Here is a 15,614-nt window from a genome sequence, read left to right on the forward strand (position 1 = left end):
TATAATTACTAGTTTATTTGTCTGACTCCCTCACCTGATTGTTAGGGTGTTTTTTTTAATCCTCAGATTTTAACACAGTGCCAGGAATATTATAGGCCTATAGCCTACATGTTTGGTAAATGGATATATGACAGATGAATACATGTGATTATTAAGCATTTAAAATTAGGAAGATAGGATTGTAGTGTTTAGTCCCATGAATTTATCATAAACACTGTATTGGACATAATTCTTGTCACCAAAGACTAGTTACTTAACAAAAAAACTGCCATTTAATTTGTTATGACTTTTTAAAATGAATCTTTTGTTGTTTTAGTTGCTCTGGAACTTGTAAAGAAAACTGACTCTCAGCCAACCTCTGTGATGTTGCTTGATTTCATCCAACATATCATGAAGTCCTCCCCACTTATGTTTGTAAATGTGAATGGAAGCCATGGGCAAAATGAAGCCAGAGGCAGTTGTATTGGTAAGTTCTGCTGTTTGTACATTCATTTTTGATCTCTTTTATGAATTCTGCCTCTTCTGCTCTCCTGAAATGTCACAAACACATTGTTATGTGTATTTTGGTCAAATTTGCTATAAGTTGAGGGAGCGAAATGGTTTTATTTCATGCATCCTTGTTTTCTTTTATTATGAACTAGATACCACAAATGGAGCAGAAGTAACTGAAAATGTTTATTGAACATTTAAGCAGTTTTCTTTTTTCTGTTTTTGATAATGTCCTTTTTTAGATCATGCATTAGCAAACCATGGCTCATAGACTGGCTGCCTATTTCTGGAAACAAAGTTCTGTTGGAACATAGCCATGATCATTCATTTGTGTATTGTCTGCAGCTACTTCAAAGGCAACTGAGTAGTTGACATGGAGATCATATGGCCCTCAAGCCTGAAATATTTCATATATGGCCCTCATGCCTGAAATATTTCATATTTGGCCCTCTCAGAACAAGCTTACTACTCCCATTCTGGATGTTGAAATTTTTTTCCAGGCTTTTCTCCTTATTCTCACTACTTTTGTCCCTTTGTTAGCTTCATCATAAAGAGATGTAAAGCAAATATCTTTTTTTCTGTACAATGCATAGAGTATTTTAAAATTTTTTGCTTGAATCTTAAGAGTCAACTTTGATAGTATGTCCTCTAAAAAGTCTTTTCTGACGATTACTGATGGTCTATGCTAGGACTAGCTTAGTTAGGCTTTCTTTATGCTCTGTTGATACAAAGTGTTCTACATTTCTTCTGCCATGGTACTTATTAAACTACTAATACATTATCAATTCAGTTCAGTTGCTCAGTCGTGTCCGACTCTTTGCAACCCCATGAATCGCAGCACGCCAGGCCTCTCTGCCCATCACCACCTCCCAGAGTCCACCCAAACTCATCTCCATCGAGTCGGTGATGCCATCCAGCCATCTCATCCTCTGAGGTCCCCTTCTCATCCTGCCCTCAGTCCCTCCCAGCATCAGGGTCTTTTCCAATGAGTCAGCTCTTCGCATGAGGTGGCCAAAGTATTGGAGTTTCAGCTTTAGCATTGGTCCTTCCAATGAATACCCAGGACTGATCTCCTTTATAATGAACTGGTTGGATCTCCTTGCAGTCCAAGGGACTCTCAAGAGTCTTCTCCAACACCACAGTTCAAAAGCATCAATTCTTCAGCGTTCAGCTTTCTTCACAGTCCAACTCTCACATCCATACATGACCACTGGAAAAATATAAATACTTGTTAATCTATATTCTTTGCTGCACTGACTTTTAAACAACAGGTTATAACTCATTTAGTGGGTATTAAAGATGAAATATAATTGCCTAGAAATATCATAGAACATTGCAGAATAAGTAATATTTTATGAAACTTGTATCATTTATTAAATAAAATAATATTCATATTTATGCTACACTGTGATATAAAATATATATCTCTTAGTTGCAATTTAAAAGTTCAGGAAATTATATTGTAGGATTTAGGACGACACAACTACTAAGTGGAAAGCTAGAATCTTGTCTGACTCCAAATTGGTATTCTAAATTGTTATGTTTCCATTGTGTAGGGAATGTTTTAGACTATTTTGTCAATGAAGTTTATACTTTAAAAATAAATCAAGCATTTAGCAAATTAAGTAGCACTCTAATATACTTATTTATTTAATATCTTTTTCTGTTTATTTCAAAGAATTCAGTAATTGGATCATAACAAGACTTCTGCGGATTGCAGCCACTCCATCCTGTCATATGTTACACAAAAAAATCTGTGAAGTCATCTGTGCATTATTATTTCTTTTTAAAAGCAAGAGTCCTGCTATTTTTGGAGTACTGATGAAGGAATTATTACATCTTTTTGAAGACTTGATTTACTTCCACAGAAGATATGCAGTAGAACACTTTGTGGAATGGCCAGTGGTAGTTCACCGGTTTTTAAGTCAATTCGATGAACATGTAGGATATTTACAGCCAGCTCCTTTGCAGCTCATGAACATGCAAAATTTAGAGTTTATTGAAGTCACTTTATTGACGGTTCTTATTCGTATTATTGCAATTGTGTTTTTTAGAAGGCAGGAACTCTTCCTTTGGCAGATAGGTTGTGTTCTGCTAGAGTATGGGAGTCCAAAAGTTAAATCCTTAGCAATTAGTCTTTTAACTGAACTCTTTGAGCTTGGAGGACTGCCAGCACAACCAGCCAGCACTTTTTTCAGCTCATTTTTCGAATTATTAAAACAACTAGTACAAATGGATGCTGACCAGTTGAAACTCTATGAAGAGCCATTATCAAAGCTGATAAAGACCTTGTTCTCCTCTGAAACAGAAGCTTATAGAAATATTGAGCCTGTCTACTTAAATATGCTGCTAGAAAAACTCTGTGTCATGTTTGAAGATGGTGTGCTTTTGCAGCTTAAGTCTGATTTGCTAAAAGCGGCTTTGTGCCACTTACTGCAGTATTTCCTTAAATATGTGCCAGCTGGGTATGAATCTGCTTTACAAGTCAGGAAGGTTTATGTGAGAAATATTTCTAAAGCTCTTGTAGATGTGCTTGGAGTTCAGGCAGATGTGGAGGTAAGTCATTTTTAAGGTTACTTGTTAAGCATATATTTTTGCTTTAAGCGTATGCATTGTGCAAAAGTAATAAAGAGGAAATAGAATATCTTTTTTTGGTTGTGAGAATATCTATAATAATGTACATTCAGAATGGGATACTTTTTATAATCTACTTTGACTTCCTATTATGGATTTTTAATTTGGTTTCAGAAAGATTTGTTCACTATGTTGGTAATGAATTGCCAATGGAGTAGAATGTTTTAAAGTAGAGTTTGTGAAGAGTAAACATGTTTGTTGCATTACTAATTAAAAGGGGGCCAGGTATCAACTTCATTGCAAAAACTTTGAGCACTCACCTAGACTTTTTCTTTGTCAGGTTATAATCGATCACGTCTAGAAAATCTATGAGTATATAGTACTAATCATGCCAAATTATGTATGACTAGTTATGACTAATTATTTTTTTTTATTTGAACTGTGGGAGAGTGATACAATAGATATGCAATAAATTGATTAAATATTTTAGTTTATATGTAATAATATTTTACTTTATCTGTAAATCTTGCTAGATTTGTTGTATAAAAGAAGTTAGTCATTTTCTTGTAGAATTTTTCTTTTGGTCAAGGGAAAACAGGTTATAGAAGGATTTGTCTTAGGCCTTCTAAAACTATAGAACCATAATTCTAGATATAAAGCTATATATGTGTCTATATATACACTGTGAAATAATTAGATTAACTTAGGTTTTTGTTTTGTTTGATGAGACTCTGAAAATAATTTACCTTCTTTGGAATCTTGATACCTAATGCATTTTTGCTATCTATGAATAATACATATAAACTTATTTTCTAAGAAATAGTTTTTAAAATTATTTTTGCTTTCTCAGTATTTGTTGGGCCCACTTTATGCAGCCTTAAAAATGGAAAGTATGGAAATCATTGATGAAGTTCAGTGCCAAATTCAACAGGAAAACCTCAGCAGTAATAGCAATGGACTATCACCCAAAAGGCGTCGACTCAGCTCATCTTTAAACTCTTCCAAAAGAGCACCAAAACAGACCGAGGAGTATGACTTTCATTCAGTTTGTATTTAGCCACTTAATAGAACTTTAGTGACTTAAAAATCACCTTTATTTAAGTGCTTTGCCTTAAATACACCAAGAATATTTGTTCTTTCTATAAGTAGTCGAAGGAGTGCTTAAAAAGTTTAATAGTTCTTGTAGTCTATTTTAGTATAAAAGATTCCATGACTAAATATGGTTACTTGAAAGTCTTTACTTGCCTGATTTGACTTTTTAATACATTAAAAAAATCTCTGTGACTATACATCTATCAACAATTTAAAAAATGTTAGCAAATTATTTTTTTTGTAATGTAGCCAAAGAGTTCCCATATTTTAGCCAATTGTAAAAATTGTTATAAATTTCAGTAGTTGTAGGGATTTCCCTGGAGAAGGCAATGGCACCCCACTCCAGCACTCTTGCCTGGAAGATCCATGGACAGAGGAGCCTGGTAGGCGGCAGTCCATGGGGTCGCAAAGAGTCGGGCACAACTGAGCGACTTCACTTTCACTTTTCACTTGCCTGCATTGGAGAAGGAAATGGCAACCCACTCCAGTGTTCTTGCCTGGAGAATCCCAGGGACGGGGGAGCCTGGTGGGCTGCTGTCTGTGGGGTCGCACAGAGTCGGACACAACTGAAGCGACTTAGCAGCGGCAGCAGCAGGGATTTCCCCGGTGGTCCAGTGATGAGGACTCAGTGCTTTCACTGCTGTGGCCTGGGTTCACTTCCTGGTTGGGGAACTAAGATCCCGCAAGCCATATGGTATAGCAAAAAACAAACAAAATGCCAGTAGTTGCCATTACATGCTGTCTTTTGTTTAAAATATTTTTCATGTACAAGCAAGATTATATAAATTCATATGAATATGAATCTTTACACTCTGGTTATAATTAATTACAGAATTAAACATGTGGATATGAGCAAAAAGAGCATATTATGGAGTGCACTGAAACAGAAGGCTGAGGACCTTCAAATTTTCCTTGAATCCAATAATGTGAAGAATCCTATTAGTGAGATTTTAGAAGGAGTTGCTGTCATTCTACAACTGACTGCTCTGTGTACTGTTCACTGTTCTCATCAGAACATGGACTGGTAAAAACAACTTGTATTTTCTGGGTGTAATACATTTCAATTTATTGTTTTGGAAGACCTCTTTATTCACTTGATTTTTGTGACCTTAGAACACAAAATTTTTCTGTGAAAGAGAAATTTGTTTTTTATTGAGCATCTGCTAAATGCCAGATACTGTGTTAAGTACTATATATATCTTATTTAATCTTTACAATAATTCTCTGAAGTAAATGTTTTTATGTCCTCTTTACACATTCAAAATTGAGGCTCTTTTTTGTCTGAAGCCTGAACTAACTTTCTGGGGTGGAAAGGTAGAACATTTTTTTATACAACTCAAAATTCAGTGCTCTTTAAGCCAAATATTTCATCAAGAGAACTTTCCCCTTTGATAATAACAGTAGGAATTTAAAACTCATTAGAGATATTTTTAGTTTAGCGTTAATATAGGTTAATTACTCTATCAGAAGGAATACAGTGTGAACCCTCTCTGAAGATTTAGTCTTATTTTTTACTGCCATGTTATAGACCATCACTCCTTGATAATTTTTTATATGATCATTTATTCTGTGTTTCCTGATTCACTCGTTGTTTTTCTTTTTTTTTTTAAATCTTTTAATTTTCCTGAGTCACTCTTAACTTGCTAATACAAAGTTATGAAGGAGATTAAAAAAGCTGTATTAATTCAGATTGCCTTAAATTTGGAATTTGAGATAACTTGAAGTAATAGCTAATTTGGGTAAAGTCTGCTTTTGTCCTATTATTAAGAAAGGGTTTACACAGCTATATCTTCTGTTATTTTAAAGCCTGATGGTATCACATTTAAATAGCATAGATTAACTTTAATCACCAAATCCTGTGTGATTTAGACTGACATGAAGAGATTAAAATTAATTGATATGCATATTTGCTTTGAATTGGTTTATAGTTTTAGGTTAGTTTTATACTCACAATTTCTTTTTGCTTACTATAATATTAGTTTTGACTATAATAAAATTCATTTTAATTGTCTTAAAAAATGTTTTAACTGCAGCTATAATTTCAAGGACTGTCAACAGAAGTGTAAGAAGAAACCTTCGGTAATGATAACTTGGATGTCTGTGGATTTTTACACAAAGGTGCTTAAGAGCTGTAGGACTTTGTTAGAATCTGTTCAGAAACCTGATCTGGAGACAATTATTGACAAAGTGGTAAAAATATATGATGCTTTGATGTATATTCAAGGTGAGTACAAAAAAGCAACGGATCAAAATAACCAGTAATCAGTATGAAAATAGGTTTTGTTTTTTGCCTGAGGCCTAAATGAACCAATGTTGGAAATGCCCGAAAGTTTATTTTTAATTTCAGTTCTGTTAGGCGTATCAGTAATATATAAGTTCTAAATTTATTTGTATAATACTTTTAGTATTCTTTTTCAGTCAATAGAAATTATTTATAGCTTTTAAATTTTATTTTAAGAATATAAAGAATGCTACTAAAAATATAAATGCATATTTTCATAAAGTCACAGTTAATTCCTTTGGATTCGCAGACCTCAGAACATCATCTTTATGTTAAGAACCCCTGTTTATGAATGTTTATTGTAATTCCATTTGATGTGTAGAATGTCTTTTTTTAAATTGAAAGAAGACATAGCTAAATATGATTAAAGAAAAGATATCCTTAATCACCTATTGTGTGTTTCTGTAGTAAACACTTCATTTGAAGATCATATCCTGGAAGATTTATGTGGAATGCTCTCACTTCCATGGATTTGTCTCCATTCTGATGATGACTCTTTAAAGTTGACCACGTTTGCCACCAGTCTTCTAACATTAAGCCAGAGGATTTCAGATAGCTACTGTAAGTGGTCACAAAATTCTATATGTGTGATTACAAAATAAGGTACATTTTTAAATAGTTCAAAAAGGAGTTAGACGTGTAGAAAGGGATAAATTGTAGGATTTATGCATCCTCAGCTCTATTCTGCCACATTGTTCTCCAAAGATGTCATTCCAAATTACATTGCTGTTAGCAAAATATGAGTTCCTTTTGTTTCATATCTTTACCAGCACTTGGCATTATCAAATTTTAAATTTTTTGCTGTCTTAAAAAAGAGAGGGAATTCCTTGGCAGTATAGTGGTTAAGACTTTGTGCTTTCACTGTGGAGGGCCCGGGTTTGATCCCTAGTCAGGGAGCTAAAATGCCACAAGCTGAATGGTGTAGCCAAAAAAAAAAGTCAAAGATGTAACTACCTAAACAAATATATGTTTTTTGCTATTTTATGGGTGTTATTTTCAGTTTGGATTTCCCTGTTACTAGTAAGATTATACATAGACCTTTTTTAGTGCACGTGCTTAATAAATGGAAAAGGAGTTTTTAATTAAATGCTGTATATATTTTAAATGTTATTTGACTTTACAATAAGGAATAAGTATGTATGTTGTGTGTATGTAAAATAAACACTTAGAAATCTTGATTAATGGACTTAATTTTTTTTAGCACCACAGGCCCAGTCACGATGTGTATTTCTTCTAACTCTGTTTCCAAGAAGAATACACCTTGAGTGGAGAACAGCAGTTTACAGCTGGGCCCTGCAGAGCTCTCATGAAGTAATCCGGATGAGCTGTATTAATGGATTCTTTATCTTACTGCAGCAGCAGAATCCTTATAACAGAGTTCCCAAGATTCTTGTGTATGTGTTAATATTTTAATTTGAATATACAACTTGATTGAACAGATATCATATATACAAATTTATGTTTATTGCTGGATATATAGACCAAATGTTGCTTTTAGTTTTAGAATTAAAATTTTTTTGCTTCTATTCTTTGTTTAATCAGTACTTTTGCCCGAAATGAGGCAAGACTATTTAGACCACAAAATGAAACCAAAAGATTTAGTACTTTTTTTTCCCCCCTAGAGATAAAGTCAAAGATGATTCTGACATTGTCAAAAAAGAATTTGCATCTGTACTTGGTCAGCTTGTCTGTACACTTCATGGCAAGTTTTATTTGACAAGTTCTTTAACAGAACCTCTCTCTGAATATGGGCATATTGACCTCTTATGTAAGAGCCTAAAAGTTGCTTCTCAACCTGAATGTTCATCTCGACTAAAAGCTTCTGTTTGCAAGCCATTCCTTTTCCTACTGAAAAAAAAAACACCTAGCCCAGTGAAACTTGGTAAGTGGTTTGTTATGATTTATTTAATATTTTGAAACCTATTTAAGCTCCTTTAAAAAAAACAAAAACAATGGTGGAGTTAGCCTGAAGCCTTAAAAAATTAGACTTGCTTGATAGATTCAGTGCTTATGTAATTATTTATAAACAGGATGTCTGATATTAGACTGTATCACAGAACTAACAAGGGAAGTAATTTTTAGAGTTTTAGAATGCTCTTGTGATTAGACAATGTAAGGGAAATACCTGTTGTTTAGTTCAATATTGTGAGGTTCAGTATCCTGTATCCTCTTTAGTGATCCCAGGGACCTTCTTAATGTGTCCCCTGCCACTGCTTTGGACCTTCAGAACTTCTAATAGTCCAATACTTTGCCCCCTGAGGAGTATAGATTATATCTTTACCGCTTTACAATGATAAAGGTGTATGAATTTGTTGGGAGCATGAAATGTATACACATACTTGGATGATGGCTTGCTTTGGGTGGTTATTGTTATTGAGTCACTAAGTTGTGTCAGACTCTTTGCTACCCCATGGACTGCAGCACGCCAGAGTTCCCTGTCCACCACCAACTCCCAGAGCTTACTCAAACTCATGTCCATCAAGTCAGTGATGCCATCCAACCACCTCATCCTCTGTCGTCCTCATCTCCTCTTTCCTTCAATCTTCCCCAGCATCAGGGTCTTTTCCAGTGAGTTAGTTCTTCACATCAGGTAGACAAAGTATTGGAGTTTCAGCTACAGTATCAGTCCTTCCAATGAATATTCAGGGCTGATTTCCTTTAGGATTGACTGGTTGGATCTCCTTACAATCCAAGAGACTCTCTGGCTCAATGGTAGAGAACCTATCTGCCAGAGCAGGAGGCATGGGTTCGATCCCTGGTTGGGGAAGAGTCCCTGGAGAAGAACATGGCAATCCACTCCAGTATTCTTGCCTGGAAAATCCTGTGGACAGAGGAGCCTGGTGGGCTACAGTCCATGGGGTCGCAAAAGAGCTGGACACGACTTAGTGACTAGACAACAAAAACAACAAGCTTTCCCTTTATTCACACTTCTTTAGATTATGGAAATGTGCTTTTAAGTCTATCCCAGTAATTAAAAAAATCTGACTGAGTAATCATTTTATAAGTTTAAAAATTCTAGAGATTATTTTAGATTTAAATTATGTATAACTTTTACTAAAAAGCATAAAATAAATTTTTTTAGTATAAAAGAGTATTTATTTATTTTTGCCTGTGCTGGATCTTTGTTGCTGCATGCCCTCTTTCTGTAGTTAAGGTGAGCAGGGCTATCCTTTGTTGAGGTGTGCAGGCTTCTCATTGTGGTGGCTTCTCTTGTTGTGGAGCACAGGCTGTATAGGGCAGGCCTCAGAAGCTGTGGCTCACAGCTTGTAGAGCTCAAGCACAATAGTTGTAGTGCATTGGCATAGTTGCTCTGTGGCAAGTGAGGCCTTTCCTGACCAGGGATGGAACCCATGTCCCTTGTATTGGTAGGCAGATTCTTAACCATTGGACCACCAGTGAAACCCCTAAAGGAAATTTAAATTTGTAGGTATTAGTTTTTCAAGTATTCATTTTAATCCTCCACAGTTCTATATGCTTTACAAATTTAAACACAAAATATTGACTTTATAAGACAACTTAGCATTCTGTGTAGTGTATTATTTATTGGCAATATTTTTATAGTACAACTTTTTAATGTAATGTGTTAACTTAGGTATTATATGCTCTTGTTTTTAGCTTTCATAGAAAATCTGCATCATCTTTGTAAGCATCTTGATTTTAGAGAAGATGAAACAGATGTAAAAATGGTTCTTGGAACTTTATTAAATTTAATGGAAGATCCAGACAAGGATGTTAGAGTGGCTTTTAGTGGAAATATCAAGCATATATTGGAATCCTTGGATGCTGAGGATGGATTTATAAAAGAGGTTGATGACTTTTATTTAAAATTTTTATTTTTATGTATTTTCATAAACTTGGTTCTAAAAATTTCTTTAACTAGTTAATATTATTGTTCTAGCTTTTTGTCTTAAGGATGAAGGAAGCATATACACATGCTCAGATCTCAAGAAATAATGAATTGAAGGATACCTTGATTCTTACAACAGGGGATATTGGAAGGTAAGTTTGGCAGCTTTCATAGACTTCCATATTTATTTTGGCCATTCACCTTTTTTGTTTGCCTGCTGTTAGAAATGGTAATATGAGAGTTGTGATGTTATAGAGAGAAGTGTGATAACAGTTTGCATTTATTTATAGATTTTTATTTTCAAGACATTGATTTTTTTTTTTTATAATTTTAGGGCAGCAAAAGGAGATTTGGTACCTTTTGCCCTCTTGCACTTACTGCATTGTTTATTATCCAAGTCAGCTTCTGTCTCTGGAGCAGCGTACACGGAAATTAGAGCGCTGGTTGCGGCTAAAAGTGTTAAACTGCAGCACTTTTTCAGCCAGTATAAGAAACCTATCTGTCAGGTGAGATTCAGCACTGGCCTTGACTACAGGAAATAGCATTACTTTACTTTGCAAAAAGCTAAAAAAAGAACATATATATGGTTTTACTTTTCTTGTTTTAAGAGAGATATTTCTTTTTTTAATGATTTATTTGGTTTATTTAAAAGACCCTACATCTTGTCATTTTTCTATTAGCATCCTAGTCTGAAAATGTAGGGCTATAAATGGGAGAGGGGAAAAAATCATCTTATAATAATTATTACTCTATTGTTAATCTATGAAGAGAAGTCTTTTTTTTATTAGTCTTTCTTTCAGTGAGAAACTTTTTTATGCTTTGATATTATGGATAAGGTACTTTGTTTTAAGAAAGGTTCACTCAAGAAAGGTTCATTCTGAAAAGTTGGGAAATGTTAAAATACAGGCTTTGCTCTGTGCTAGTGGTGTAATCCTTAAGAACATATTCCAGTTTAACTAAGCCTGTTTACTTCATCTATAGAAGGGTGTTTATATATACCTCATTAAGGTTGTTATAAAAATTAAATGAACTATTCAGGTAATATGTTTAGAACTGATACTGGCCTTTATGTTAGCCTAAAACATAATAGTTAAATGTTCTTCCTTGTGTGAAAACTAACATCATTTTGCTCTAGTTTTTGGTAGAATCCCTCCACTCCAGTCAGATGACGGCACTTCCTAGTACTCCATGCCAGAATGCTGAGATGCGAAAACAAGATGTGGCTCACCAGCGAGAAATGGCTTTAAATACCTTGTCTGAAATTGCCAATGTTTTTGACTTTCCTGATCTTAATCGTTTCCTTACTGTACGTTGCAAAGTATAGTTGACTTTATTGAGGTTTTCAGTTCAGTATTTTGTGTTTATTCCATTCTCTCTCTATTTTTTAAAAAAATCTGGCATTGTTTATTATCTGGCAAGTATAATGAGGACCATAGATTGTCAAATTTACATGTTATCTTTTGACTTTGATATGATAATATTACTTATGTTATAAAAGTGAAATATGTGTTGTTTTGAGTCATTGCTGTTTATGGTTAGCTATCTTGAAAAGTTAATACTAATTAATTAATGCTAATTAATTCCATTTACCAAGCATTTATGTCTTTAGTGCTATGATGGGTTTCGTTGGTAATGCAAAGTCTAATATGATCATATCTATCCCTAAGTAGTGGGAGTACAAAATAATGCTATAGATAACATGTGAATTCAGATAATGAAGTTTGTAGTATGTAGTGGTTTGGGAAGCCTTTGAAAAGTCATTAGTGGGGCTGAGGTTTCAAAGATGGATGGTGTAGGTTATCTTCTTATGTGTTCCCAAAGGCAAAGTTTATTATTATTAGTTAATAAATTATAATAATGATCTAGGCAAAATTTTTCCCTACAGTATTTCATATTTTAACAAAATTAAATTGTGTGTAAGTTGGACAAATCTTGGAAGAAACTATGATACTATACTCTAAGGACCACAAGATATCTTTAACCTTTGCATTTAGTAATTTCATCTGAGGGCCTCAAAGCAGAGGTTTACTGCAGCATTTTCCAAGTATCAAATAAACAAAACCCTGAGACGAAACTTAAGTAGATAATAATTAGGTCATAAAATATTATGCACTGTAATACAATAATTATAAATACTTGGTAGAAACTACCTTATAATGTCCAGTCTTACTGGATTAAGTTGAAAGACATAACACAAATAAGGTGTAAGTACCTCTGAGGGTAGGGTTTGGGTCTTGTTTATTGTCATATCTTCAGTGCCTATAATAGTCACTGACATGTAGTAGTTGTTCGTTAGATATGTGAATAAATGAAAGGCCAATCGTTTTATGTTTGGAATTTTATATATTATTTAAGAACAAGATCTTAAAGGAAATAGACCAAAATCAAAATAGATTTGTTGCCATGTTGGGATGATGGTGTATTAAAAAGGTTTTCTTTAATATTGTAGCATCAACTTTTTTTTTTTTACACTCAACGTATTTTATTTTTTTTATTTATTTATTTTTAATTTTAATTTTTACTTTATTTTGCTTTACAATACTGTATTGGTTTTGCCATACATTGACATGAATCAGCCACAGGTGTACATGAGTTCCCAATCCTGAACCCCCCTCCCTCATCAACTTCTTAATTTGAAGAAGTTAAAATACTGTATTTATGGCTCCTTTTGTTTATTGTCTAAATACTAGTTAGATCAAATAATAAATCAAGCTTGAAACCTCTGCTTTAATTAAAAGCATGAATACATACTAATGAGAAATTATTTTCTTTGCTACTTGAACATTAGCTTCTTTATTTCTATCTCTCCCTACCTCCAGTGTAAACTTCATACCATCAAGAACCTTGCCTATTTTTCACTGCTGTATCTGCAGTGCCTGTGCCATAGTAGATGCTCAGTACACGTCTGTTGAGTGAATAAGTGGTAAATCTGAATTCAGATATGTTGTAGGTGGACTCCAAATTTGGGTGGTATTTTTAATTATTTTTGTACATAGCTCATGTGAATATTTTATCACCTGGTCAAATATGCTTTTTGGTAATTGTAGTGTTTCTTTTTCAGAGAACATTACAAGTGTTGCTTCCTGACCTTGCTGCCAAAGCAAGCCCTGCAGCTTCTGCTCTCATTCGAACTTTAGGAAAACAATTAAATGTCAATCGTAGAGAGATTTTAATAAATAACTTCAAGTATATTTTTTCCCATTTGGTCTGTTCCTGTTCCAAGGATGAATTAGAACGTGCCCTTCATTATCTAAAGGTAATTGAATGTTTGTATATGTTTTACTCTTTTGTGTAAATTAGTATTATAGGAAAGCTATTGTGACATTCTTATGGAAGTAGAGTGAGTAGTTTATAATTTATCTTAGAGTAATATAAGTTCAAGTGGTACATAAATAAGTATTGTCCTGGGCCAAAGGAGAGTATTAAATAGAAGTATTCTTTTGTTATTTTTTTTTATTGTTTTACAGTGATGGTATGTGATAGTCATCCATTCATGGATCAGCTTCTCAACTAATTTCATTTTAGAATTTATTAATTGATTGGAACTATCAGTGACTAATGATAGATAATTATATCTGTCAGAAGAGGCAATATCCTTCAACTGTAGTATTATGACAGCATTGAATTTAGTTACTTCGTGCTCTGATTACAGTTTGGCCCACTTTCTTGCTAGTTTTCAAATTTAAAATTATAGCCTGTGCTGCAATTTTTGGTGTCATAGTAGCAACAAAATCTGAGGAATAAGAGGCTACATGGGAACAAGAGAACCTGTCAGATATGCATATGTAACTATTGTTTTTCTCCAATGTTAATTTATTTCCTATATTTCATGATATGCCAGCTATGGATCTCTTTCTACATGAGTCTTTTTGAGTATTGAGTGTATTTATTCATTTTGAGAAAGAAAATCTGTGTTATGAAAGTGGAATGGTAACAGCATTCCAATGCTTACATGTCGGAAACTTTGCTAAGCAATTTTTATGGATTATTTCACTTGCGTAACTCCTCTCAGTTACCCAGTGAGATAAAGTACTATTATTTTTCCATTTTGTGGATGAGAAAGCTAAGGCAGAGAGAGGCAGAGCCACTAATTTGCCTCTCAGCGGTTATATTTCTTTGAATGTAATGACATTTTAAAACTTTATAAAAAACTATACTCCCTTTAAAAAATTTTATTTCAAAATAAAGTCTGATCACTTCTCTTTTTTATCTGTAGTCCATGCAAACCTACCAGGAAAAGTCAAGATTAGAATCGTTTTCCAATGCCTTTTAAAATATTATTAGTAATTCTTGTCACCTGATCCAGAGTTCCTGATTAACTATAGCATATTAAAATCAATACAAAAATAAAATAAAATCAATACACTTATTTCCAAGATGTTACTATGGAGGAAAAAAGCAACTTTTTATTTTTTTAATGTATCTCTTGGTTAGAATGAAACAGAAATTGAACTGGGGAGCCTGCTGAGACAAGATTTCCAAGGACTGCATAATGAATTATTGCTCCGTATTGGAGAACACTATCAACAGGTTTTCAATGGTTTGTCAATACTTGCCTCATTTGCATCTAGTGATGATCCATATCAAGGTCCAAGAGATATCACATCACCTGAACTTATGGTAAGAAATACATTATATGGGTTTTTTGGTTTGCTTTTTTCCTTTTTGTAGCTTTATGTAATTGAAAAAACAGGTGTTTTATATATTTTCCAAATGCTAGAGATTTATTTAAATTTTAAATTGGAATTTTTGTTTTGAAAAGACTGTTTATTTAAATTGCATGGTCACAGGCATACATATCGAAATTGAAAAATATACATTTTCAAATGATTTTAGATTTTATTTTTTCACTGGGTAAAGCTGTTTATTTTTCTTCACTACCTTTTAACTATGGATCAGAATACATTCATAGCTTTCCCCAGTGCCACTATCCCTTCCTTGGCACAACATACTAACTTTATCAGTTCTAAACTATATTTGAATTCTTTGTTGGGTTTAAGGCAGGTTAAAAAATATTCCTTTTTGTCTTTCCCTGTCTTAAATTTGTATCTGAAATCATCTTACTATTTTTTTCTTTTGATTGTCTTCATTCTTTGAAGATATTCAAAGTGCTATCAGCAAAATATCTTGAGAGGTTTCTGTCTTGGCTTTCTCATTTACCACCATTCTTTAGCTCATTCAACTCTGACTCTGAAATATTCTACTGAAATTTTCATCTTGTCAAGGTCAAAAATGATCTTCCTGCTATCAAATCCAGTGGTTGCTTCTCTTTTTCTGTCTTATTCGACTTTCACTGGTGTTCAGTACAGCTGACCATCCCTTCCTATTTGA

The 15,614-nt window shown here is 33.6% G+C and overlaps 1 protein-coding gene across 1 annotated transcript in view; it reads left to right on the forward strand.

Annotated features, from left to right (window-relative positions):
- The window catches only part of ATR (ATR serine/threonine kinase), a 110,919-nt gene that overhangs the window by 15,724 nt on the left and 79,581 nt on the right, over positions 1-15,614 (forward strand). Inside the window, exons 3-16 of the mRNA XM_068969197.1 lie at positions 317-466; positions 2,168-3,045; positions 3,914-4,092; positions 4,988-5,179; positions 6,189-6,379; positions 6,845-6,997; positions 7,638-7,830; positions 8,059-8,318; positions 10,052-10,242; positions 10,335-10,435; positions 10,618-10,789; positions 11,419-11,589; positions 13,345-13,539; positions 14,718-14,903. Coding sequence (XP_068825298.1) covers positions 317-466; positions 2,168-3,045; positions 3,914-4,092; positions 4,988-5,179; positions 6,189-6,379; positions 6,845-6,997; positions 7,638-7,830; positions 8,059-8,318; positions 10,052-10,242; positions 10,335-10,435; positions 10,618-10,789; positions 11,419-11,589; positions 13,345-13,539; positions 14,718-14,903 — 3,212 coding nt within the window. The remainder of the gene's footprint in view (positions 1-316; positions 467-2,167; positions 3,046-3,913; positions 4,093-4,987; positions 5,180-6,188; positions 6,380-6,844; positions 6,998-7,637; positions 7,831-8,058; positions 8,319-10,051; positions 10,243-10,334; positions 10,436-10,617; positions 10,790-11,418; positions 11,590-13,344; positions 13,540-14,717; positions 14,904-15,614) is intronic.

Source organism: Capricornis sumatraensis, chromosome 1 (assembly GCF_032405125.1).
Source record: "Capricornis sumatraensis isolate serow.1 chromosome 1, serow.2, whole genome shotgun sequence".
NCBI lineage: Eukaryota > Metazoa > Chordata > Mammalia > Artiodactyla > Bovidae > Capricornis > Capricornis sumatraensis.